General features: G+C 42.4%; 1 protein-coding gene across 2 annotated transcripts in view; it reads right to left on the reverse strand.

The window, feature by feature from the left end:
• The window catches only part of ABCC3 (ATP binding cassette subfamily C member 3), a 46,218-nt gene that overhangs the window by 10,804 nt on the left and 9,673 nt on the right, over positions 1–25,741 (reverse strand). The window contains exons 2-19 of one of the 2 annotated variants that reach the window (XM_027880648.1): positions 23,448–23,624; positions 22,509–22,634; positions 21,480–21,617; positions 19,671–19,796; positions 18,793–18,854; positions 17,490–17,621; positions 13,221–13,442; positions 10,802–10,979; positions 9,904–10,065; positions 8,829–8,921; positions 7,282–7,485; positions 5,919–6,065; positions 5,425–5,512; positions 4,307–4,373; positions 3,253–3,379; positions 2,735–2,911; positions 1,698–1,865; positions 786–969 (exon numbers count right to left, since the gene is read on the reverse strand). In XM_027880648.1, coding sequence (XP_027736449.1) covers positions 786–969; positions 1,698–1,865; positions 2,735–2,911; positions 3,253–3,379; positions 4,307–4,373; positions 5,425–5,512; positions 5,919–6,065; positions 7,282–7,485; positions 8,829–8,921; positions 9,904–10,065; positions 10,802–10,979; positions 13,221–13,442; positions 17,490–17,621; positions 18,793–18,854; positions 19,671–19,796; positions 21,480–21,617; positions 22,509–22,634; positions 23,448–23,624 — 2,578 coding nt within the window. Of the gene's footprint in view, positions 1–785; positions 970–1,697; positions 1,866–2,734; positions 2,912–3,252; positions 3,380–4,306; positions 4,374–5,424; positions 5,513–5,918; positions 6,066–7,281; positions 7,486–8,828; positions 8,922–9,903; positions 10,066–10,801; positions 10,980–13,220; positions 13,443–17,473; positions 17,622–18,792; positions 18,855–19,670; positions 19,797–21,479; positions 21,618–22,508; positions 22,635–23,447; positions 23,625–25,741 lie in introns of those variants that run through there. The other variant, XM_027880647.1, reaches the window with a different exon arrangement.

Consider the following 25,741-nt stretch of genomic DNA (forward strand, 5'->3'; position numbering starts at 1 on the left):
CCCCCCTGGTTTTACTTCTGTGCATCACTTCTCTGAACGAAACTGCGAAGATCTTGTGAGGCAGGTTGGCTGCCAAACACATTTACATCACATTCCTTTAACACATCAGAATGTCAGGCAATAGTGTCAGAGTTGGTTTCAGCTAAATAAGGCGAGTTCTAGGCATGATCTGGGGCTGGGGGAGTCACGTCAGGAGCTCCTGCAAGCCTCTGCTGCTGCTGGAAGATGTCGTGCATGTTCCCCTCTGCCTGGCTGGAGAGCAGCAGTGCTGCAATCAAAGAGCGTGGGAACACTGTCACACAGGGGAAACATTTACCCAAATGCTTTAATCTTGTACCATTTTGTCAGAAGCAAATCAAGCTGAAAAGTAAGCCAAGATTAAAATGTCGTCTGAACTTTGCTACATGAAAAAAAGCCCAACCACACACAAAGAGAAAACACATCAGACTCTGGGTAGCCCCTTTGATAGCAAGGCCAGTTTTTTCTTGGCTACTTTGTTTTCCTGATGAGCTTGGCCTTGCTAATTGTAAAATAAATTGCTGAGTTTAAAATAATTTCTATCATCAGAGTTGATTTTCTTCTAGGACTAGCCACATGAAATTTTGAAAGGAATTTTTGAAAACATTTCTCAATAACACAGACCTGGCCACAGACAATAATTTTCACGGTAGTGCAGAAAGGCAAATGCCAGGTTGTCATGAAGAACCAGGGGGCACTTTACAGAGAAAATATCTGTAATCCTTTTGGCCGAAAAAGACATGTTTTAAGAAAAAGCAATACTGTACTTGTTGGTTCGTCCTCTTCAATGTCTTCCTCCAGTGCATAATTTCGCAGGAATTCTGCAAAGGCCTTGTTTTGTTTCAGAAGGTCTTGGTAAGATCCCATTTCAGAGATTTTGCCATCTACCAGGACGACTATATGGTCTACCTGAGGCAGGAAGCCGATGCCATGGGTCACCAGAATTCGGGTCTGGATAGGGAAAAAGAGAAAAACCACAAATCTTTCAGTTGTCACTGTGGGGAGCACCACTACTTAGCAAGCCAAATACTACCAAATTTTTGGGACAGGGAGTGAGTTGTTGTATCAAGGTGAAACGCCCGGGGAAATAACACTGTCATCATTAGCCAAATGAGCTTGGGAATATGCACATGAACTCGCTATGTTCCTACTGCTGATACAACCATAGAGGGAATTAAACTAAGAGAATTATCATTCCCTCCTTCCGTTAGGCTAATTTTCTTTGCAGCCCTTCCCTTTTGAGCTCTGAGATAATCCAAGAAGATCACAACAGGAGCAGAAGGTGCAGGAAAGGGATTGCAGTTCGTTTGCATGTTGCCAAAGGGCTCTGTAACATCAGTATCTGGTACAGCTTCCTCCCTGCACACCTCCGAGTAACAACAAGCAACACTGCCAACCTGTGCAAGTTTCTGCAAATGCCTTGTTTTTGGAGATCTCACAGCAGGCATTTTAAAAGACAGAGCTTGGTTTCTGCCTCTGCATGTGCTGGCCAGATCACATCATTTCTGGGCATGCATAAGCTCACCACAGTGTGACAAAAGGTGTCCCCGTTGCCAGCTACAGACAGAAATTCAGCAACAAGCTGGCACGCAAGGCTTGGTGGTGAAACAGCTTTCCTGGTACCCACCAGCTTTCCCGAGCTTGTGTGCAGTTTTAAGAGGATCTAAATGCCAGCTTACTTTTCCTTTGAGCACCCCCTCTGGCCCGATGACTTTGTCAAAGATGTGCTTTGCGACGTGCGAGTCCACGGCAGACAGGGGATCATCTAACAGGTAAATGTCAGAGCCGCTGTACACGGCACGGGCGAGGCTCACCCGCTGCCTCTGCCCACCTGACAGGTTGATGCCCTGAGGGGAGAGAGGAGAGAACAAAACATATCACACAACAGCAGCTCTGACTTTTCATGGCTCTCGCCCAGCCTCAACACTCGGATGCTAAATTGAAACGCGAGGCGCTGAAAAGAATAACCCGCCCAGAGACAGGAACACAACGCCTCTAGATCTGTTTGTTCGCTGCCAAACTTCCACTCACCCAGCAATCTGGAGACAGAGTGAGGCTCTTTTTAATAAGCTCCTGAAGGGAGCTGTTAAAACACAGAACTACATAAAAAGGAAAACCGTCAACCGGGATGTAAAATGTAAATTTCAAAGCAGGGCCGTGGCACCTGGAACATCTTCCACATCTTTCATCCTGCAAATAAATCCACATCTCCACCCCATTTCATGAAATCTAGCTCAAACTCAGTGGCCTGTGAAAAAAGCATATCTCTGTTGTTAATCACAGATGTAGAAGTTCCTCATTAAAATGTGTTAAGGGATGATCATATCATTTTTTCACTTGAAGCGCAACCATATGCTCCCTCCCTTTTAATCCCTACAGGAAAAGGAAGGTCTTTACTTATTCTGGGCAGATGCACCTTTACAATTGCACAACAAATGGGGGGTGCTCTGATCTTCCAGGGCTGGATATACAATTCTGTATCACAATTCAAGCACACGCCTGAAATTAGGAACAAGTTTAAGTCCAACTGCCTTCCACAGAACTGCCCTACGTGTTTTGGTGTTGATTGTAGCAGGGATGCCATTGTAAAGATCAAACCAAACCAAGGGATGCCATTGTAATGATCAAACCAAACCAAGTGCTGACTTTACAGCATTCTCTCTTCAGCTGGACCAGGAATCCCCAGGCAGGTCTGACTTGAAAAAGAAATAATTACCTTCTCTCCTATCTCGGTCTGATCTCCTCCTGGCAGCACTTCCAGGTCAGTTTTTAAAGCACAGGCCTCCAGGGTATTTTGGTATTTTTCCTCATTAGGAGCTTGGCCAAACAAAATGTTATCTTTCAGCGTGGCGTTCTGGATCCAGGCTTGTTGAGGCACATAAGCAACAGAACCCTAGAACAAGGAGGGAGAAAGGAAACCTCTGACTTTAACAAGCAGCAAATCATGCTTACAGCTCTGATTAAGACCTGCAGCACACACACAGCTCCTGGTTCACACACATTCACATTAGACATATATGTGTGCTAATTGCTAAGGTATAGTCGATCGAAGAAGGAAAGGAAAGCTCATATAAACCCCAACTGAACAGGTGTGGGTAAAACCCAAACACACAGACAAGCTGCCAGAGGAGCAACCAGAATTCCCTCTGCAGCCCGAGGTTCATTCTAAGCAAGGGCAGGCATAAGCAGCACATTTCTATACCATCATTAAATGGCACTGTAAACAATACCAACCTTCACAGCCACTTCTCCTTCCAGTTTTTCCATTTCACCCAGGAGAGCAGACACCAGAGAAGACTTCCCACAGCCAACATGGCCAACAATGGCAACCAAAGCACCACTGGGGACCAACATATTTATACTGTGGAGGAAACAGGCTGGAAATTAATTAAACATTAGTTTACTAAAGGCATCAAGGGTCTTTAAAGCAGGGCTGAAATACACAGTGACAAATCAGCCTGACCTCAGCCTGACTGGATATAGTAAGCATAGCTTGGTCACTGGTCTTCTCCTCCCTTTCTCGTGTACTGTAACCAGAACTGTAGGAGCAAATGGAAACCCAGCATTAATCTATCTTGTTTGTTCCTAAAGCAGTAGGATTTGTAACAAGCCTTCTAAGGCCCTCTGCTGTGTCCTATCAGTCCATCAGCAAACTGGGTTAATAAGCATTTTGAAAGAAGATATCTTGGTTTTTAATTTTAAAACTGAGATCAATTGTAAAGAAGTAGCGAGTGAATACACCCCATCTAAAAATGTTCAAGCCACTTTGGAAGTGTAGTAAATAGGGTTCAAACTGACACAAGAAAAACAAGACTTCCCAATTAAATTCCTTTACTGTTTTCCCCACTATGTTCCTAAAGGTACTGCTTCAGGTCCTGGTTCTGAAGGTGAACTAATAAGGAAATGACTGATGGACAGAGCCTCTTTGCCATCAAAGTGCCTTTCACTAACGAAATCAATATAAATTGCTGTTTGCACAGATCATGATGCATAACATAAGGAAACATATGCTTCCAGGCAAATTTTGTTTGTATTCATTCAAATAGGCAAATGAGCAAAACAGGCACCACCACCACCCCCCCCCCCCACACACACACACACAGTCTGGAGGTGGCCCATTCACCACCACAGGGATGAGTCTGCCACAAGAGATGCACATATGTGATGTGTGCTTTTTACTAGACGTCGTTCAAAATAGACCTCCCAGGAGCCAGAGACCAGGTAGAAGCTGCATTGCAATTGCACACACACAGAAGAAAAAAAAAAATAAAATAAAAAAAAATCTTACTCTTTCAAAGTTGGCTTAAGCTCCTTTCCCCAGCTGAACGTGGCATTTGTTACACTGATGGCATTGCCTGTGTGACAAAAACACAACAACAGAGGAGGCAGGAAATGTGTTACACAGAACAGCACGACTGAGAGACAGGCAGACAGAGGGATCTTTATTTACGGGTGTTTCACACACACTGCACTTCCCTTTTCTGCTGGCATGGGAAGCACAGTCTCATGCCTGTGGGTCACAAGACAGGCTTGTTCAGAGTGAAAATAACCAACTGCAGCTTAAGCTATAGACTGTGAGTTAACAGAGCTAGGGAGCTGAGAAGCTGCCCTGCCCCACCCTGCCGTGGGGAGGCTGGTCCCAACATGTGCTCCTCAGCATCCCCCTGCAGCTGAGCGCAACTTTACTTCAGAAACCACTTTCAAGTTAGTAGGAGGTCACTGCACGCTGTTGACTTTGATGCACCAGATTAAACTCAACTCTGTGCAGCTTTTTGCTTGCCACACTAACAAGTTATAGATCCGCAGGCTTTCTATACCTCCTGGTGGGGTGGTGTAGAACAGTAATTGCATGACAGACACGCAGCCACTCCTCCTCCTCTGTCTATGGCATCACATGCAACATAACATTTCAAGCTATAGTATCACCAAAGTGTGTTACATGATAAAACACTTTTTTTTTTTTTTTTTTTTTTTTTTTGAGACCATCTGGCTCTCTCAATTATTTTGGGATACTGTTTCCAACAGAAGAAATCAAAACTGTGTACAAAGCTCCTGAGCATTTGTGCAGCGTGAAAGGTTTGAACAAGCCTTGCTGTTCCCAGTCAATGGATGCCCTTCATATTCAGTGCTGTGAGCATCCAATACACTGCAGATGCAAACTCGGGCCTAACAAGCTCAAAGCTCAAAAATATTGCCAGAAACTTTTCTTATTTCCACATAGCCTGAACACCAAACACGTACTTTTCAAAGCAGCAGCTTCCTCTTGTTTTTTTTAATGAAAGATTACTATTGTTATTTTCTTTTTGTTTTTTTTTTTTTTTTCATAACTCCACCAGTCCAAAACAGATATAAGATGCTGTTGTATTAGCTTCATTAAAAAAAAATAAAAAATACCAATGTCTTTACCTGGTGAAATCACCTTTGTTTCCACACAATTTGGATCAAGTTCATCATGACTCAGGAACTGCTGAATTCTCTTCAGGGAGACACTTGCCTAAGAAAAGAGCGTGGTGTTATTTTATTATTCTTTTAATGAGGACTTAATGCTCTTACTACAGAAAAAGAAAGCATGCACAATGGCTTAAGCCTTTCCCCCACGGGCTTCCTGAACAGTGACTCATTCTTTCCCTGCAATCACTCTTACGCCGAAATCCAAGCTTTTAACTGTGAAATTTCTCAGACCAAGCTGAGTTTATCTGAGCGAAGCAAAATTCACACAGACAGGCTTATTCAGATGATGTCAGGCTTTCCAAGAAAGGGCAGCATTAGAGAAAGGGTATTAAAAAGAAACCCAGCCAACAGGCAGATGCAAGGGATCTCTGCATTCCAGAAATCAAGGGCACGTGGGGTTCCTTTTGTTGGAGTGGTTCAGGACAACCCACGCACCAGACCCTCCTTACCTGCGCAATATTGCTAATGACTTGTGGAAGCATGTTGAGGGGAAACTTCAGGATATTGAACAAGGAGAGGGAGACAAAAGCCTTTTCTGCATCCAGGATATTCCTCTCATCCACTGAGACATACACGGCAAACGTCGTCAGCGCTACCTGAAAGCCAGAAAGGGATTTTCCTGTGAGACGTGGGTTACATTCTGACATTTTAAAAAGCACTCAGGCCTGATGGGCATCTTGGAAATAAAAGTATCAACCACAAAAATTCCTTGTTTCTGACCTTTTCAAGACACTTTAAGAGTGACAAGTCATTTGGACAAGTTGGTACAAAAAAGGGCATGCGGTGTAAAATAACTTCCAGATTACTAATGGCTGTGTTCAGTCGAACTTAGAGGTTCATGAGGTGAACTACAGAACTCGGGCAAACAAAAAGGAAAAGCTGTTATCAGGCTGTGGTTTGGCTGCTTTTCACACTCCACCCAACCAAAATTTCCCATTGTAAACTGCAGGCTAAGCAAACAACCTCCACTAATCAATGGAAAAGGGAATAAAATCCAAGTTATTTGTCAGTTTGCTGTATGACAGGGACCTTCCACTGTGGAAGGACCATCCCATGCATCAAATAATGGTGAGCAGGAACTGGAATGTGTATTGAAGGAAGTGCATTAACTTTAAGGAACCATGAAAGGGGTAGGGTCCCAAGGCTGTTCAGGGCATTTCTGCAGGGTCAGGTCTTTGATCTCGAGAATAGTTGGCTACGAATATTTTTGATCAAGGACTTATCTAAGGTTTTATTCACCAAAACCTTTGCTGCAAAAGCGCAATGAAGTGGAAAATAGAGGGAAAGACAAAATTGAAGGGAAAGCATTTCAGAATTGGCAATGTATCACTTGGGCTTTAGCTTTTACATTAAATCAATCCCTTTTTTATGTTGTAGCATAATTTGACAACTCCCTCTCCCACTAAAACAAGGAGAGCCCTGTAACATGAAGGTAGAAACGAGAGCTAAAGACAGACATTGTCCTGACTGACTCAATTAAAAGTTCCTTTGCTATTTTTGCTATTCACAGATATCTCTGAGGTTTCAGATTCTAGTTTCAATTTGTTTTGGGAAGTACTTTGAAGTGGTTGGAAATTCTCCCGAGACAGCTATTCCCAGCTTCCACTGGCAGGCTCTATCACAAAATACTTTAATACCGATTAACAAAAAGGCTCTCGAGAACAGCGGACTCTGATTCAAAGCATGCGGATAATTTTTTCGAAAAAGTATTTACATTTTATTCCTACATACATTTATCAGGCAGAAAAGCCTCACACTTATCCTTCAAGGATGCACTTGCCCAGCTCAGAGAGCCATGCAAATTCAATTTACCAGGAACGGGGCGCTGATCCAGGCGAAGGTGGACAAAGAATTGAGATAAGCAGATTTTTTCAAAACCCGCAGCTCGTTTTTTCGGATCTCCAGGACCTTTTCTGAAAAGGATGGCTCCCAAGCGTAGAGCTTCAGCACCTTGATGCCACCCAGGATCTCGTTCATCAATTTAATGCGGGAGTCTTTATGGCGCATTTGTTCCACCTGGGGCATTGGTAAACACGGGAGACAAGAGTGTCACAGCAAGGACCAGAAAGAGAGCTTTCAACACATGTCTCACAGCTGTGCTGGTCCTTGGGCTGCTTCTACAGAAGATGCAAAAGGTAATCACAGAAAGCCAGACTGTTATCAGTAAGCTTCTTGTGAGAGTCAATACCGCCAAGGAAAGCAGAAATCAAAGAAGCTGCCTGGAAAGCAGGGTACAAAAGCTTTCCACTCATCTTCACTGTGAGGGGCAACGTTTTTAAACCATCTTAAGGTTCGGGTACTTCACTAAAATACTACTCTACTACTTCCTTTGATTTCTTCAGATTTCTTTTTTTCCTGATATGCACAGTTGTATTTTTTTATGGCATCCACTGAAAACTGTGGCTGCTTCTAGTTTTTTTTCTTCCTATATATTAGAACACAGTGCTTCAGTCAGTTCTTAAAAAAAAATAAAATTCCTGCTCAACTGTATAGACAAAATTCATACACACAGGCATAGAAAAACATGCAGATCTGAGCATCTCAGTGTGTGTAAGGGAGAAAAGGAATGTTAATCTCTTGATGTCAGTATCAAAAGATTCAACGGTAAGTCTGTATGTTTCTTTAAGCATGTAATAATACCCCTCTGTTACTAAGGCTGTGCTTACATATCATAATTTATATTCATTTTCCAACTCTTACCTTTTTCACATCAATAGTTTGATTTTTTGGTTATTTTGGTCTTTTTTAAAAGTCTTTCAGACAGTCACTGACAGGCTGCACAGCACAAGCCATTTATTACATTTTTTCTAGCACAAAGCCAGAGGGCACTGTTATATTGGTATTTTTTCAGACTTCCTTGACTAGAGACAACTAAGACTACAAAGAAAGGCATAAAAGATCCTTTTACCTTAAGCTAATAAATGAAATTTGGCCCAGCTCAGTAGCAGTGAATGTCAACACTGGCTATTAGCATAAAACCCAAGCTGCCAGGTTTCACTCCCATCTCTGAAAACATTAATTTGCAGCTTAAAGAACAGCATTTGTTTCAGTGCCTTTCTCCAGATACTCCTAGAGGCAGATACCAGGTGAAGGGATATAGAGACAAGGAAATCTCTTGCTAATCCCAAAAGCTGCTCCAGGAGTATGAAGATCCACTGGCTCAATGCCACACCCTTCCCCTAAATAGCATTCAATTTACTATGGAAAAACCATCTAAGAGGATACAGTTATTAAATATATCAGTACAATCTTACCCATAATTGGTGCAAATGGCATCTTATTAACAACCTCTGATACCTTCATTTCTCATAGCACAGATGCCAATTCAGACAACATTACCTTTTCTGCTGGTACCTTACCTGGAATGCTCTGGTTTTTATTGCTATTGCAGAGTTAAATGGGATAAGCAAGACCATCACAGCAACTCCAGCCAGCACAGAAGGCCCTAAAGCCTTGGATTTAAAGAGAAAAGGTAAGTTGTTGTTGTTGTTATTGTAACCAAGTGCTGCTGTTCCCTATGGTCAGCATTAAAACAACAGCAGGTTATAGAAACAGAAATTACAGAGACAAGTTGAACTTCTCCTGAGGAAGTGTTCTGATTCCACAGAACAACTGGGAAGAGGTGACAGCAAAATTCCCTTTGAATTATTATTATGCTGGTATTGGTAATAACAGAGTGCTCTGTGATTTACCTGCTAAGTGGCTCCCAGTAGGGTGGGGGGATAGTTTTGAGCCAATGCAAATAGAAAGCAAATGTAAAAAGGGAAGAAATAAGCCACAGAGAAGGAATTTTTTTCCCTTGACTTCTCTCTGACCAAGGGAACTGTAATTACTGAATTAACCCAGTACCCCCAGTGTGAGTACATGCATACAAAGTGCTGCCTGCTAGAGCTCAGCTTCCAGTGGAGCAGTAACTCATAAAGCTGCTGCAACTTCATGGCTTTTGAGCCTAAATCAATATAGTTAAGTTGTTGCTGCTGTTTTATGCAGTAAAAGAGATTAATTGCACAGAAACATTTTAAGGCTGAAAGCCAGTGCTCAAAGAGAACCTGGAATAAATCTATAACAACGTCAAGGGAAAAATTATGGTTATTCCAGGTGAAATTTGTTTCACTTTGACTTGCACAAAACTTTATACAGCAGGATATAATCTTTACACATGGTTTACACTTCCTGTGTCCAGGGTTTTTGTTTGGTTTGGTCTCTAGACCACTTCCCTCAAGCTCTCATTTGTATCAACTACTGGGAACACTGATGAGTCCAAGACAGATCCCATCAGAACACTGTAGGGACAAAGAGGACATAAAGGCCATTTACTGCTTCAAATGCCCTATCTGCCTACCAGCTGAACAAAATGATTAAGACACTAACTGAGGGCGTGCAGCTTCCACATAATTTAGATGAATTGTGAAAAAAGTGTGGCAATGTCTGTACCTGCCAGAGGAAATACAAAGCCAGGAATATCTGGAGTGGTGCAGACCACAACATGTTCAGGAAGGTCATCAGGTCCATGAAACGTTGGGCATCCACGGACATCAAGTTGACAATTTCTCCAACAGTAGATGAGCGCTTTGCCGAGTTTGTGATGGCTAAGGACTGGGAAGGAAGAGAGGTTCAGTGGGTTCACAGTCTTGATGGACATGGAGAAACATGGAGAAGAAATCCTCAGCTATAAGCAAAACAAGACACTCTCCTACTCTACATCAATTCAAGACTTCATTAAATGGTGTGCTTCTGAGCACCTCTATTTCAAGTAGTATGTAGAGTTCCAAAGAAAACCGAGCAGGACCAAATATACTCATAGCACAAACCTGCTATTCTCCTGGATCCCTCTTCCAAATCATAGAATGGCTTGTGTTGGAAGGGACCTTAAAGATCATCTAGCTCCAACCCCCTGCCATGGGCAGGGAAACCTTCCACTAGCCCAGTTTGCTCCAAGCCCAGTCCAACCTGGCCCTGGACACTTCCAGGGATGGGGCAGCCACAGTTTCTCTGGGCAACAACCTGTGCCAGGGCCTTGCCACCCTCTCAGGGAAGAACTTCCTCCTAACATTTAATCTAAATCTCTCCTCTTTCAGCATTTAAAGTGAACCAGTGGTATTTCTGTGGTATTTCTGGTGACCTACCAGTACACCCACATAAAGGTGCTGATCGCTAGAAAATTCTATAAAGTTCAACAGAGGTACTCCTAAAAACTTACCAAAACACCAGTGTTTTACATTCCAGGAGGCTGTTCTTCAACATGCCTGATCTTCCTTAACTGTGGGAGAACTCAGGCCACTTGCTTGGCTATACACTCGTGTTTCAGCACATGAAATGCTTCCAGTCTTACCTTTCGGTATATCACTCCAGTGATCCCAGTCCTCAGCCTCATCCCAGTAACAATGCAGTACTGGAAATGCTGGTGAAGTACGAGTGTCTGCAGCACAGCACAGACAAACATGAAAGCTGCAATCAGAAACCCCCACCAGGCTGGGGCGTCTTTGTTCTTGATGAAGCCAATTAATACACTGTTTTTCAGTAGGTTGGGGAAGGAAAAAGAAAAAGAAACAGAATTAAAAAACCATGCAGCAAGTTTAATGGGACATAACACAGCTTCTCCCAACTACAGCATCCTGCCACATCCTCTCTCTAACCACAAAAAGCAAACAGCTCTGCAGGACACAAGCTGAGTTATGACTTCAGTCAAACAACATTGCAAAGATCCAGCAGCAAAACCTTAAACTCTGCCAGTGAGAAAGTCCATTTGCAAATGAGCCTGAAAATGAAATATGAGGAGAAACTCTTGGTTCCCCCTGAGATCCAGAGTTTAAACACTCAGCTCACTGTCTGAGCTCTGTCAGGCAGCCCCCCAGGGCAGGAGGTGAATGATAGGACAGAGTGGGGCAGTGCAGCAGAGCAGGCAAAACCAGCTTCCTACCCAAATCCTCTTCAACCAGCCTGAGTGCTTCTGCCTGGGGTGTTTTCCCACAAAAAAAAAAGCTAGATTAAAAGACATCCTTCTGGATGGATGCATAAAGAGTTCTTCACTCCTACTTTTTTTTTTTTTTTTCCCTGTAAAATGGTAGTCCCATTAAACTGGTTGTAGCATCTTTTAATGACAAGCCATTTCTTACTCCTCACAGCTGCTCTTGCTGCTGACCTGCACACTGACATACAGCAAACAAGCAGGGCAAGATATGGCAATGCCAAAAATCACACTTGTGATTTCAGCCTACTAACCAGACTATTGAATTGTCAAGATATGGGAGGAACAGAGATTTACCTCCACGGTTCAAATAACCAGCAGGGAAAACACAGACCAGGAAACTACAAATAAGGCCCCAAAGCCTTGTGGTAGAATAATGGGATTGCTACATCTTCTTCCAGTCCAGAGAGATTGTCCTTCTGCACTACTCCAGTCAGTGGACAGCTTCAGGAAAATATCTTCCTTGAAGCCCCAGCATGGGGTTCATCAATTTTTTTAAGACATGAAACTATCTTACATGCAACCTGCCATCCAGCCATGGCTTTTTCATTCTCTTGCCAATAGAAGGACATTTTCCCAGACTGCAGGAATTTAGACTTGAGAAGAAATTCCCCATAATATGTCTTGAGATATCACTGACAACATATCCCGAAATTTATGCAAATTTGAGAAATTCCCAGAATAGTTTATACTTAATGTGTTCTCAGAAGGAAGCCAGCTGCCTCCTCTTCACTAAGGTCTCTGGAAGAAGACAAACTGTGAGCTATTAAATGTCACCATACTGGGTCAGACCCTCTTTTTAGCAAATTTCTGGGTATGTCACAAACCACCCACAGAACAACATGATCTCAGAACACTGGTTATTTTAAGAGACACTCAGACAGGAGCTTTCTCTTCTCCCTTTCCCTGCATCCACCTGTGGCCTCCATCCAAGCTCCACTCCTCTCTCATGCATTAACAGGACTATGTGCTTTTCCATTAATAATTGTTTGATAGAAACACTGGTATTTGCACTGTTACTTTCTGCTAAGTTAATGATTGTCTGGGGAAATTCTCACTTTAAGAACGATGAGAAAAAATGTGGGGATCATGCCAATTCCTTTATGGATCAAGCTGGGCAACCAGTCCTGCTGGAGATGGGAGGTAGTGTTCCTTATACATGGAGAATTTGAGGACACATCACTTCTGTCATGACCTCTCAGTTGTTCTTTTCAATAGAATCATAATTTTCTTTCACATGGAATTCACTGTAGCTGTGCCTCACACATTCTTACTGCTGTGCACAACTAAGAACTCATCTAAATGGTCCAAAACCTTTCCCAGATGAAAACAGCACAGCCAAAGCACCACATACTTGAGCATCACACTTCATCTGTACATCAGGTCACGCCCCAGCTGCAACCACCATCAGCTCGTGGGTATCAGATGTACAGAGACCACTGGATCCAGCCAGCAGTGCTTGGCTTTGATTTCAGAAATTATCCCTTAGAAATGGGGAGAAATTGCTTTGCACTGCTGCACGGAGCAACAGCAGGTAATCTGTAATTCAAAGCTGTCCATTGGTGATGGGCAATTTATAAATCTTGCATTTCAGTGAGGCTTGTCCAATTCACAGCTGAGTCCACAGTAAAGAACTCCTGTCTTAGGGCATTGGGAAGGTGAGGGAACACACACTCCAGCACTGTGAGGGAAAGTAGCTATGCATTTCAAAAACAACTACCCCGTGCCAAAGCCAAGCCTCCACAGGGACTGCACATAGAAACTACTCACAGAGCAAACCAACCTTAACAGCTGGGGGTTGACGAAAGAAAGCAGGTCTTGTATCAGCTTGAAGAAGGAGCCAATTAAGAAGTACGGCCCGAAGGTCCTCAACAAAGCTTTGAGAAAGGAAGGTTTCCTATTGTGCTTTTTGCCTCTGATCAGAACTTCTGCTTCCTCTGGGCCATCCCCAACGTGATTCAGCACATGGTTCGATTTCTTCATGTACGTCACATCATCTTCTTTCCTGGGGAAACGAAACAAGCGACTGGAGACACCCGACAGTGAGAATGTCACTGCCCTCTGTGCACAGCACTGCAGGAACACCCCAAAGTCTGCTCCCTTCTTTGCTCTGCTACTGACCAACAGCGAGACTTCCAAGGGGATCGAGGTGGATCAGCCTCTCTCGTGTAATCAAGGCTTGTTTTCTTTTCTTTCTCTTCAGGACTTACGAGGTGCACTCCCCAGGCCAGAAAATCAATCATCATGGGATGAGAATGTGGCCCACAGGAGGAGGAGATGAAGTCTCAACTCCCTTAGGCAGAGGACAGAATTGACCTTGGATCCCCAGTTTCTTGTACAGAAATCCTCTAAATGTTGCTTTGTACACACCACACAAGGCAACCCCCACACTCCTCCTGTATTTGCTATATTTGTTATTCAATTAGTGGTTGTATAAACCCATAGCCTTCTCTGATCACATAGAGAAGCATTCTGAATCCCCCTGGGGTGACAGGCACTGAACCAGGCATAGCCCTCTCTAAATACAGAGTTTTGCATTCCTGGAAACTTGAAATCAAGTACAAACCTCCAAAGCTGAGACATCTCCAAGATCTGGACCACAGCTGTCTGAGGTTCTTCCAGGAGAGAAACTTTGGGTTTAGGTGCCTAAATTTTACTCGATTGACAATTTAAGCAGTTAAACTCTGTTTGGCTGCACCCATTTCATTAAATATTGCACCAAATAATTGTAGAGATTTTTTTCCCAAACCAAATGATTCTAGGATTCTATTATTCCTTTCTTAGTTTTCGCCTCTCTTTCTCCAGTTGTCAAATAAGCTAACAAAAGTGACCTCTTCTGCATACTCTGACTGACTCATGACAAAAATAGACCCAAGAGGCCCATTCTGCTCTCCAGGGCTCAAGGAGGGTTTTTTAGAAGCACCTCTGGGGTTTGGCTGGTTGACTTCTGTTGCCCATCAATAAAGAAGGGGTGCTCTGGGAAATTATTTCCTCCATGAATTGCTCTCAAAGACCAGCCTGGCAACTTTTCTACCAGCAAATATCGAATTGCTGTTGTTTCCTGGGGACCAGAGAACAATTTCCTGAATGTCAGACAGGAAAGTTAAGTCCAGGTGGAGCAGAAGAGAAGGAAATTAGTCTGGGGCACATGGGCTTTACAAGAAGAAACAGATGGAAGAAAGACCCCAGAAACAGTGAAGACTTACCAGAAGGCATTTGAAAAATAACTTGTAAGTACTACCAAGTGAGGCTGGATTTATGATTTTTCATAAAGACTGCAGATTTTTTGGAGCTGGCTGGCTGCAGAGTCAAATAATTCCAACAGCCCGTGAGCATTCAATATGATCAGCGTGGCTAACAGTCCACAGGTATAAAAACTTGTTCACATCCTTTCAGACAAAGGCATTTGCAAATCCCAATTTCTCTGCAATAAAGTTTGAGGGAAGCAGGAGAACCTAAACCAGACAATTTATTTTTCCCCCTCCCAGACAAGAACAAACAGTGTTGTCTTTGTCTTTCCAGATCAAACCTGGAGAGTTTATGAGCAAAGCCTTGTTTTTCTGGCAACCAGCCTGTTAAACTCATTGAAGGATTTGAAGAAACAAGACTACTTGCCCCTGGCTTTGTGCTATTAAAGATGTTTATTACACCGAGCTAACAGAAAGGCAATGGTTCTTCTGCAGCTAAAAGTCTCAAAGGGAGAAAATGCACTTTCGGTGTTTACTACACGTAGTTCAGTGAGGTTGGGCTGTCAGAGTGTGTGGGACTGCTCACACCCAGTTTTTCATCAAAGCAAAGAGCATGTGCCTGGTTTCCATTATTTATAGCAGGGCAGATAACAGGTACTGATTGTCTCATGGGAAAACATGCAGCTTTCTCAGTGGTGCTGACAAGGCCCTGCATCTCCAATATCTCTTCATAAGGAGAGTCTCTAAAACCAGAAGCTGATGAAAAATGAGTGAAAGTGCATTCCAGCTCTCTCTTCTCCATCCAGCACAGCTCTGACTTTTTCAGAAGAAACTGCACTTACCAGCAAAGTGAGCGAGCAGAGACTTCAGCCATGCAAGCAAAGGGAGCAAAAGCAAAGGAAGAATACCCTCTGCGTGCTTTATTATCTATAATAACAACTTAAATCCATGCTGGGCTCTCCTGCAACTCATTAGAAGCAAATGAATTTTTAGCAATTATTTACCAGTAATTCGCAAGACAGCTGTGAAGCAAAATGTAAAATGAGGTTATGGAACAACAGAAATGTGATAATCATTACCATAAAACAAGTTTAAAGCTTTAGCTATGCCAGAGTTGCAACTGATTAGGTTTTTGAAAATAAATTACTACTATGTACACTGCAAATACTTTTCGTGACACTTTCAACATGTGTACAACTTGACATGACATTTTTAATGTCATAAAAGTTTGCTCAGAGAGGATTTAATGAGAGTTAAAAGGCAAAAAAAAAGTATTTACAATGGCTCCCAAGCAAGTATCACTAACGTTATTTGACATGAAGTAATAGAGAATACTCACTTATAACAGAAGAATAAGCAGAGCTTTTAGAGTTCTGTGAAACCCAGCAATCTGGAGTGCAGTGATTTGTTTTGTTTTTGCTCTTTTCCCCATCTTAGAATCGTTAATATAATTGCCACAAAATTTTACCTGAGCTAAAAACAAGCCATAATTTACGGTTAAATCCATTGCCAACTGGCCCCAGTTTGTATGGATGATTTCCAAAATGCAATGAATCCCATGACAAAACTCCAAGCAGAGTTTCTGGTTTCCTAGCAAAAGTTTTCCTGGACCCCAGGCACTCCTGCACAACGGTTGTGCTCTTACTATAAACCAGCCTGAGGGAGCAAGATTTATGTCTGTGCCAAAAAAGACCAGAACCCAGACAATGCACATTATTCCACACCATAAAAATAGAGACATTAAGAAAATGAAAAAAAAAAAAAAAAAAGAAGAAAAAAGAACCACAACACATCCACACAGAGCACTCATGGACAACTGCTGGTGTTAGTGCTGGAAACCTTTCAAAGTCTAGCTGCAAAGTGGAGCACTCCACCATCATGTTAAGCTTTGCCAAGAAGCTCACAACTCTCTCCCAATATTATCACATAACAGGGTCTTTCCAATTTGGCAAGGATATGCACAGAAGAGAACAGAGGAAAGCCTCGACATGGAGATGAAACCTCCACAATGAAAGGAAAGGGAAGTGCAGGCCTCCTCCTTATTGACATTTTTCATTTGAAACCCACTATTATCACATCTATTTGTTTGGAAACATTTTGGACACTAACCAGTGGGAGAAGGAAATACAGTTGCACAATAGATAATTTCTTAAGATTAGGTTAGGACAGGACATGCAAATAAGAAGGATATCCTCTCCACCAGGGATGTAACTGTAGGCAAGTTCTGACCCTCATCCCATTTCCATCAGAGACCATGACAATTTTGCTGTTGATTTTCTAAGCAACAGGAGTAGAGCCTCAGCAATAAAATGGGGTACATCTTTCCTCCTGCCTTTCACATGTTTCAAGTTTCCTATCTTTACTGCTGGGAAGTGAAGAGTTGCTCACTGCTAAGAGCCTCAAGGCTAAAAATACTGTCAGGTCAGAAAACTCACGATGGAGACAGTGACGAATTTTGGTTTATGGGTATAAAAGTTGTGCTCCAGCATGCCTAGGAGGGATGCAACTGTGCAGTTTCATATCTACCAGCTCAGTGATGAGAGCTGTTCATTTTCCTACAACCCAACCAACTCAATCCCTTCCCCTCACACATCTTCAGTCTTTCTCCACATGGGAAGTGGCACAGCCTGCCCATGGAAATTTTAAGCAGCTCGTTAAGAAGTGTGTTGGTGGCACACAGGCCCTCCAGGGCTCCTGTTTGCCTCTGCCTGGACGTATTAAAATAAGCAAATTTTACTGCTGATGTGAATGAAGAACAGAAAAGGTTGAAGAGGTGGATGCATTTTTACTTGGCTCATTTTCATGGATGAGGATGTTGAAACGACTCAGATAATCTCTGTTTGCAGACCTCTTCCTATACTTACTGTTTGCACTCGGCTTTTTCTCTGTCCCACTCTTTACTCAGTTGCTGCACGACATTTTTTGAAGTATCATCTTCATTCAGCGACCACAAATCTTTTTCTTCCAGAGGCCTTTTGTACCCATGAATTGCCATGCTGCACATATGGAGAAAAACAGCCCAATTCAGTTTGGGTAATAGTACTTAAAGCATTGCCAGAACTCTAGGACTATTAAGCCAACAAAAGCAAGAAGATACTCCACAGAATGGGTGATAATTACACCTCCATCTCCCTTTGTTCCTTTTATTGATGTTTGCAATTAAGGAAAGGGCATGATGCATTTTTGATTACATTTATTTTATTGAAAACATCACTTTAGAAAAAAAGGCACAATAAAAATCAACTACCAGAAGCATTTATGGAACTGCGGTGTTAAATGAAACCAGTGAAGCTTAAGAAGTGAAAATAATTAGGTCTATCTGGAACAAGTGTTAGAGGTGAACAAAATGCAAAAGTGGAGCTCACTGAAGTTAAAGCAAAAATCAGATTTCTCTGAAAACTACAGGTCTTCAACTGTTAAGGGGAATTTTGTCAAGGGATACAAACATCTAGATGCCAAAAATCTCTACAGGGAAGCTGAACGTTCAATACTCTGGAAATTCAGAAAGATCTGCCCCCCCCCACTAAAAGACCCTTGCAGGGCTGTTACCAGGTCAAAAAAGTTACATGGATGGAAGAATGAGGATCTCAACACTTTCAACCACCATGGAAAAACTGGGCCTTAACATGACCTTTGACATCCATTCCACTTCTTTATCATGGAGTAGTAGCCCAATCTCAAATCTGCACCTTTCATACGCATACCTTTTGTCAGCAGTCTCAGCTGGTGGTAATCATTTGTATACATAACCCAGTTTACTTTCCCTCTTGCACAGAAAATGTCCTTATAAGAAAGCATTCACCCATGAACCTCAACAGGAAAAAAAAATGCACCCTCAGACGGGTGAAAGGCTGCCACAGTTAATCTTGTGGAACACAGAGTCACATCTTGGCTTGGGTGGTATTCCAGCACGTGGGGAACACAGGCAGCCTGTGCACCCTTTTGGTCGTGCCGCAGCTGCTGCCACTCCCCTTCAGAGAAGTAGTTTTGGCTGTGTATTTCTAAAAAGGAGAATGCTAGAAGTGCAGAAACCACTGTGGATGAAAGAACATCCAACATCAACTACTCACAGAGGGGAAGGCTCTGTGCTGCTAACTCTGTGCAACACAGATTTCAAGTAGAGTGTGGGCTTGTCAGCTGTCCAACAGCTTGAAAAGAGAAGCTCACCTTGTAAACCACCAAAATGTCAGCCTTGACAGGAAGCCTGAATTTAACTCTGGACACGGATTCTATAATGAAGTTATGGGGGAAAAACAAAGCAAAATAAATGAAGCAAGACATTCACCATCACTTTTTATTAAGACAACAGCCCATTTTGATCAGTTTTGGTATATTATATGGTACATTACATGTACATACCTATGTCCTAACTAGACATAAAATTGATTTCTTTCATTTCCCAAGTCAGACAGAACTCCTTTTATCTCTAAAAATTGCTCCATATACTGCCTTTAAATCACACTTATATAAAGTGAAATGTCGTTCTACAGTTTCTGAAATGTTCATTTTAAGACATGAACTCAACTTCTCTCTCAGCGTGGTTCAAACATAAATCCAATTTTAGAGACCACTTTATGAACTGGAGAAGAAATTTAACCTGTGACACCACTAATATCTTCTGTTAATAATGTTTTTCCATATCTATTTTCAACACATAGAGAACTCACTTATTAAGACAAACCTCATAAACCTTTGCTAACTCTAGATGAATTTTAAGCAAGTAGACCACCACCTCAGTAAAAACCACTCTTGAATTAATTAATATTACACTTCAATGTTCGTAAGTGTAATTTAAACTGCTGTGAAGCAGCAAGCAGGAGAGCTGCTTTTCACTACACAGCTTCCAGTCATTTCTGATGGCACATTTAATGGAAAAAAAGCTCCTAACCCCAATATTACTCTCCATACCCAGTGTTTTGCGAGAGGGTCAGTAACTACTGCCATCTCAGTGACAATCCAAAGCTATTTCCAATGACAAGTACTCTCAGTGGAACTCTCAAAACATTACATAATCTATAAAATTTAAATAAAGTGAAAATACTTACAGTATCTGTATTGACAGGGGAAAAAAACGGAGGCTTCTCTTTAAAACACGAAAGGATCAACTCCACGATTATCAAAGCAAAGTAGATGTAAAACGTGGTAAACCTGAACCTTTCATTTAGGTGGCCCTAGAGGGAAAAGAAACACTAAGTGATTGTTTTTATTGTACTTCTCAGCCCACCCAAAGCACACACACACAGAGACTCTCTCCCTTGACTTTTTCACAGCTTCTTTTGGCAATTCCTTTCTTCCTCTAAAGTTGAATACTGCAAAGTAGTTGCTAGCAGGAATTATCTCACAAAAGTATGCACATACTCTGTCAAGTGCCTAAGAACATGCTTATCTCCAAGCTTTTCATTAAATTATGTCAAGTTCAAAGTGCTTATACATCCTCACTGCACGCAGACACCCTCTGGAATCAGGTCTACATAACATCCTTTTAAATTACCTGTGGGGGTTCTTGCAAGATCATGTCTTAAGCATAGGAATTGTCAACCCAGATCAGAGAACATCCTTTCACTTTAATATCCTGTCACTGACAAGCAGTCAGTGTTAAAGACTTTCAGAAGAAGCTGCACAAAAACCACTGCATTGCATAATAACAGTCCCATTTGCTCTGGAGATATTTCCTTTCCTTATCATGAGTCTGCAGTTTATTTAAAACTCCTTGCTGTGAGGGTATGTCCTTTACACAGCTCTTTCATACCCTAATGCCATTATGAACATTCCCATTGTTCACTTAAAATGTTTGAACCTTAAGTGCAAGAGAAAGTGTATTTGGTTCTCAGCAGTTGCAAGAGGAGACATGTCACCCAGACCTGTCACAAGGCTCTGCACCCACAATTTCAAGTTGATTAAGGATTTAGACATTGATAGTCCAATATTTTTACTTATTAAAATTGCCTCTAAGTGGTGTTAGAAATGGCCTCACCAGACTGCAGCTATTATCTGAAGATGTTCTGCCCAGAGTGTCATTAAAGCTTTAATTCAATCTCTGCTGGAATATTTACAAGAGCCTGGTAAAGCAGAATCCTTGCTAGCGGGGTAATGCTGCTAACAGCTACAAAAAAAGCAAGTATAAAACCAAGAAATCACCAGACAGAATCAACACTGATTTCACTGAGGAGAAGCAATCACCTTAATGTTTTCCAAGTACTCTTTTCCTCTCCCAGCCTTTGATGATCTAACCACCGCAGCAATCTGCTTTGCCCTACTTAGTGAAATTCGTTTCTGTGAAAAACTTAACAAGTCTCCTACTGTGGGAGAACCTGCTATGTTTTCAAACAGGAATCATAACAGCCCAGGTTTCTTTCCTCTCCCTCCAACTTTCTGTTCTCTATTTAGAGCCACAGTGGAGTCAAAATGCTGTCCTCAGCACATCAGGCACTGACAGAAGAAAGCCCATGGAGCTCTGTAATGTGGCCAAGCTGCCTAAGCAAAAAAGGAACTTTACATATTAAAACGTGTCATCTCGGATTATTACCCATCCCTATTTAAGCATGGCAGGGGATGGGAAGCAGATAAAAAAAGAGTCTGTTCTAACATATACACAGGGTTGGTACTGCCCTCACATGTCTATCAGGTTTCCAGTATAGCCCTGGGCTAAGCAAAATCTCCTTTCTGACATTGCATGAGAAATCCAGTTCACTTCTAGTTACACAGGTCTGAGCCAAGGCAACAGAACCAAACTTCTCTTTCTCTCTGGTGAAAGCTGGGCTCAGATCTGACTCCAAACTCTGTGATTCATCCACTTCACAGGGATGTTAATGCCACATTTCCTGCTCCCCAAGTGCTGACAAGGATGGTGTTACCTGTGCTGTTGTAGCCATGATCTTCGACCGGAAAGGCCCCACGGCACAGAGCACAGACAAGAACCAGAAGATAATGAGCACTCCAGAGGACTGAACTCCTCTCAGCCTTTCGTACTGAATAAGCAACGTAGCCAACAGCTGTGAAAGTAAATACAGGAACACGTGAACCCAGTCCTGTCCCACTGCTCCCTCTCTTCACACTCTCAGCTGGCAGATCTTACAACCATCACTGATAGCAGGACCCCTCTGACCTGAGGCTCCATCGTGGCTCCACAGAGGTCAGTGACAAAACCTCCTTTATCTAAGAAAAGCAGCAAATAACTGTGAAATTTGTTTTACTGTTTTGAGAGCCTCATCTCCAGAATTCAACTTTTCAACCAGACTTTGCACCTAGGGCTAGGAACATTTAAATGTTATGTACAAACATTTTAAACAAAGTTTAGAGCTGCCCTTTCTCTAGTCCAGATGGACAATCGTGACCTGTCCAGAAAATAAGATTCTTTAAAAAAAAATCTAACCAAGGACATTAAAAACCCACTAGGCAAATTTTACTGCTTTATTTTTTTCATTAACGGCCGCAAGCCTGTTTGTCATCCTAGGCAAAACAAACCTGGTTTGTTTAACGGGTGAACAACCACCAGAAAATAGACAAAGTTTTGAGAAGTCCAATAGAATACTGAACAATGCACAAGACATGCTCTATTGTATCTCCCTGTTTAGGCAAAGTCATATCCAAATTCTCTCCAGACCTGAATCCCAAGCCTGGACAAATAGGTAAAAGCTAGGAGGGAGGCAGAACAATCTCTCCATTATAAATATTTTAATTTACCCAGCTGAATCTACTTGAGAGAGATATTTCTGACTGTGGCCTTTTCAGTAGCAAAATTTGCCTCCGTAATACAAGCGCTAATAATTCCATCAATAAAAGGTCAGGAGAAGGCAAGGAATGCAGGGGGGCTCTTCATCCTTCATCTGCCCCTAAGAAAAAGTTTTTCATATTGGTCACAAAAAACAGAAACAGCTACAAACCACAGTGATGCCAACGACCAGTGGGGTCACAAAATAGACTGGTGGAGGGGTTCTGTTTTGCAGGAGCTCGTGGAAGGAGTAGAAGAGATCAGCCCAGCTCACGGACCACAGCAGGACACCAAACAGCTGAAAGCAGTCAAACAGAAACAGCGTTTGGTAAACCCCTCTCCAGGGGCAGTTGGAGAGCTGACAAAACCATCCTGATTCACAGATTCCCAGCAAGACAAAGCTGTGTAAACGGAGTAACAGCCTAAAGGAACTGTCCCTGCTGCACTCACACCAAGGATCATATCTCAGCTGTTTTATGAGGGATTTGCAATCACAACCAGTAGAAAGACTAATGCATTTGCCTGGTTTTTTCCCCCTACTATTCTGTTTGGAATAGAAACACAGGCAACATCCAGATTAAAGGCAGACATGCCCTGAAGCAGAACCTGGTATTTTTCTGCAGGAGTAAGTCCATTTTTCTCATGGTCTATGGAAAAGTGACTTGTTTGCTTTCCTTAGACCCAGCCACCAGGCACCTCTTAGGTACAAGGTGGAGATGAAATCATACAGCTATTGGGTTAAGAGAGTGCTTGAAAAAAACCCTTCTTGTGCTTACTTTCACAATGAGATGAAATTCCCACTAGACCCTACCTTAAGGTCTTTGTTTTGCAGCTTTCAGTGGTTTAAACCTTAAGTAAGGGTGAAGCAGCACAGTTTTGGCTCACACAGGGTTGAACTCTCTTCTGCAGAGCAACCAACTCCTCTCTCTACCAGAAAGATGGACTTGCAGGAGGAATTTCCTTCCTCAGAACTCTATGCATAATTCTTTTCTTCAGTTCCTCCTTAAATCAGGGGGACTTTCGTTCAAACCCTGCTGCAGCACTTCCTTGGATTCTGAACTAATGCCAGTGAGCCCTACACTGCACGTGGAGCACTGCAAGGGGATCTTACCGTCTTGAACCTGCTCAGCACCGACAGCACGATGTACCCCCTTTTGTTGTGTTTGAGGTACAGAAGATAAAAGGGTAATGCACTCCACAGGTAAATAATGGGGATCCATGCTAGGATGGTATTCTGGAAACACGGTGTCAGGTCTGGGTTGTCAGTGTGTATCGTCAGATTTGAGTCCTGGAAAAGAGATGAGACACGTTTATTAACAGAGGCAGAAGCGCTGCCAACTCTAACATCTGCCTGAATGAAGTTGTATCCAGAATCTGATGGAGTTCACACATGGCCTGAGCAAGAGCTTTCCCAAAATACCTATCCCAACCACTTGTGGTTAATCTGCTATAGTGAAAGGGCTAAGTAGAGCTATAAAAACTGGGCAGAATCCAAAAAAATAAATAAGATTTCTGCCCTCCTGTATCTCACAGCTGGACATATATTTTGTAGCAGACAAACCCCTTGTGTTTCTGTCTTTGCTGAGGCTCATTTACAGATGCTGATACCACAACATTTCTCAGGCATTCCCAGAGTGCATTGCCTGGAGTGCAACTGCTAAACAAAGCTCTCAAGGCAAAATCCTCCACTTGAGAACTCATCCAGCAAGAATGTCCAGCACTGGAGAAAATGATCAGATTTAGATCAACTGTGTGCTGACCTGGGAAAACCCCCTCTATTTATGACTAAAACTTTGTCCTTCTTTACACAAGTGCTTCCAACTATAATTACTTCCTCATTCTAAACAAAGGCAAAAGGAATGCACTCCACATGCAGGTAGGAATATCAGTTTTCTTGGAAACACTGCAAGCAATTCTTTCCATCTGTGACCTTGGACAGCACAATTCACATATGTACTCGTACCTAAGGATTTGAATGCACCACCTGCAAACACAGAGTTCCACACGTTCAAACTGAAATTGAACTTTCAGCACGGTGAAGGGGAACTTGGTTTAAATCAAAACCTACTGGAAATTCACAACCTGCATTTTGCCATCTGATGTGTCACCTTAAATGTGGTAGATAAATACTTACTTGCGGGAAATGTAAAATTACTTTGTTGTACTACCATTAACAAGCAGATGATAAAAACTAAGATATCTCTGGTTCAACTATGCCTTATCTCTGCACCAGAATAATTTAGTTGTGCTTAATTATTTGTGGGTGTGAGCCCTGAGTAGGAGTATGTTACATTTATCCTGAGCCACGTCTCTTCCCTTAAAAGTGACTGACTAGTCTGAATACGAATTCTTCAAAAGCATTTCCAGTCCTTCTTTTGTTTACCAGCACAATAACAGGGACCAAATGCTGAAAGCAGTGGTTGATTTTAGGAGCACTGAAGAGCCACAGTCTGCTGACAAGCTTTCAGTTTTGGTGATGATCCATGAGCAGGGATATCACTGCACCGGTCCACAAACACAGGAATGAGCTCGTAAGTGTAATGAAGCTACAAAGCCTTGGCAGGTTCAGGATGGTTTGGCTGAACTGTGCCAAGTTTGCCACTCACTACTTCAGCTTTGGCAGTGGTGAAGGCTGGCACAAATCCATCGGATTCACATCTGAACTGAGCCCTTTGCCGCACTTGGTGCCTCTCCAGACAAGAAATGGCTTTTTTTTTTGGATGCCCACAGGCACCCAGCGTGGGCCAGGGGAATAAAAACAGTCCCAATTACCTAAACAGGTTTATCCAGACCTAGTGGAAACTTCAGCCACAAATCAACAACACAGAGGCAATTACACAGCAATTCAAACACAAGATCAAAACCAAACCAAACTCAAGCCTCACATTCAAACTATTTCAGTGTTTTCCTCCAGTGAGCAGGTCTCTGGCACCAGAAAGGATGATAACATTCAAAGAGCACCCATTTCTGGCTCATCATCAAAACATTTCAGCATCTCTAACGCGATAAGCTCCCCTAGTAGCTACTCTGACTGGGGCAGGAGATGCCCTCTAGAAGTTTGGAGCTCTTTAGTTCCCAAGTAGGACCTTATCTACTCTCATTTATTCAACAACATACTGATTTCCTCTTTAAATTACACGTGGTTTAGCAATGTCTTGAGCTTGTTTGTAACTGTGCTCCTCTAGCTTGCTGGAAAAAGTCCTGGAAAAGGAAAGCAGAGGAAGAATAGCAATAAATGAGAACAGAATAAAACAAAGACTCTGTTTAAGGGGAAAGTTATTGAAGGGGGAGAAAAAAACCCCAATTTTAATTTAAACCTTTCCTACAAGACCAAAATGTCCAGAAATGGCTTTCTGTCTGACAGCAACGTAGAAACTGCCCCAGATGTCCATTAACTTCTGACTG

This window comes from Empidonax traillii, unplaced genomic scaffold (genome assembly GCF_003031625.1).
Source record: "Empidonax traillii isolate 1590-97213 ecotype Southwest subspecies unplaced genomic scaffold, ASM303162v1 scaffold73:size1297144, whole genome shotgun sequence".
Classification (NCBI taxonomy): Eukaryota; Metazoa; Chordata; class Aves; order Passeriformes; family Tyrannidae; genus Empidonax; species Empidonax traillii.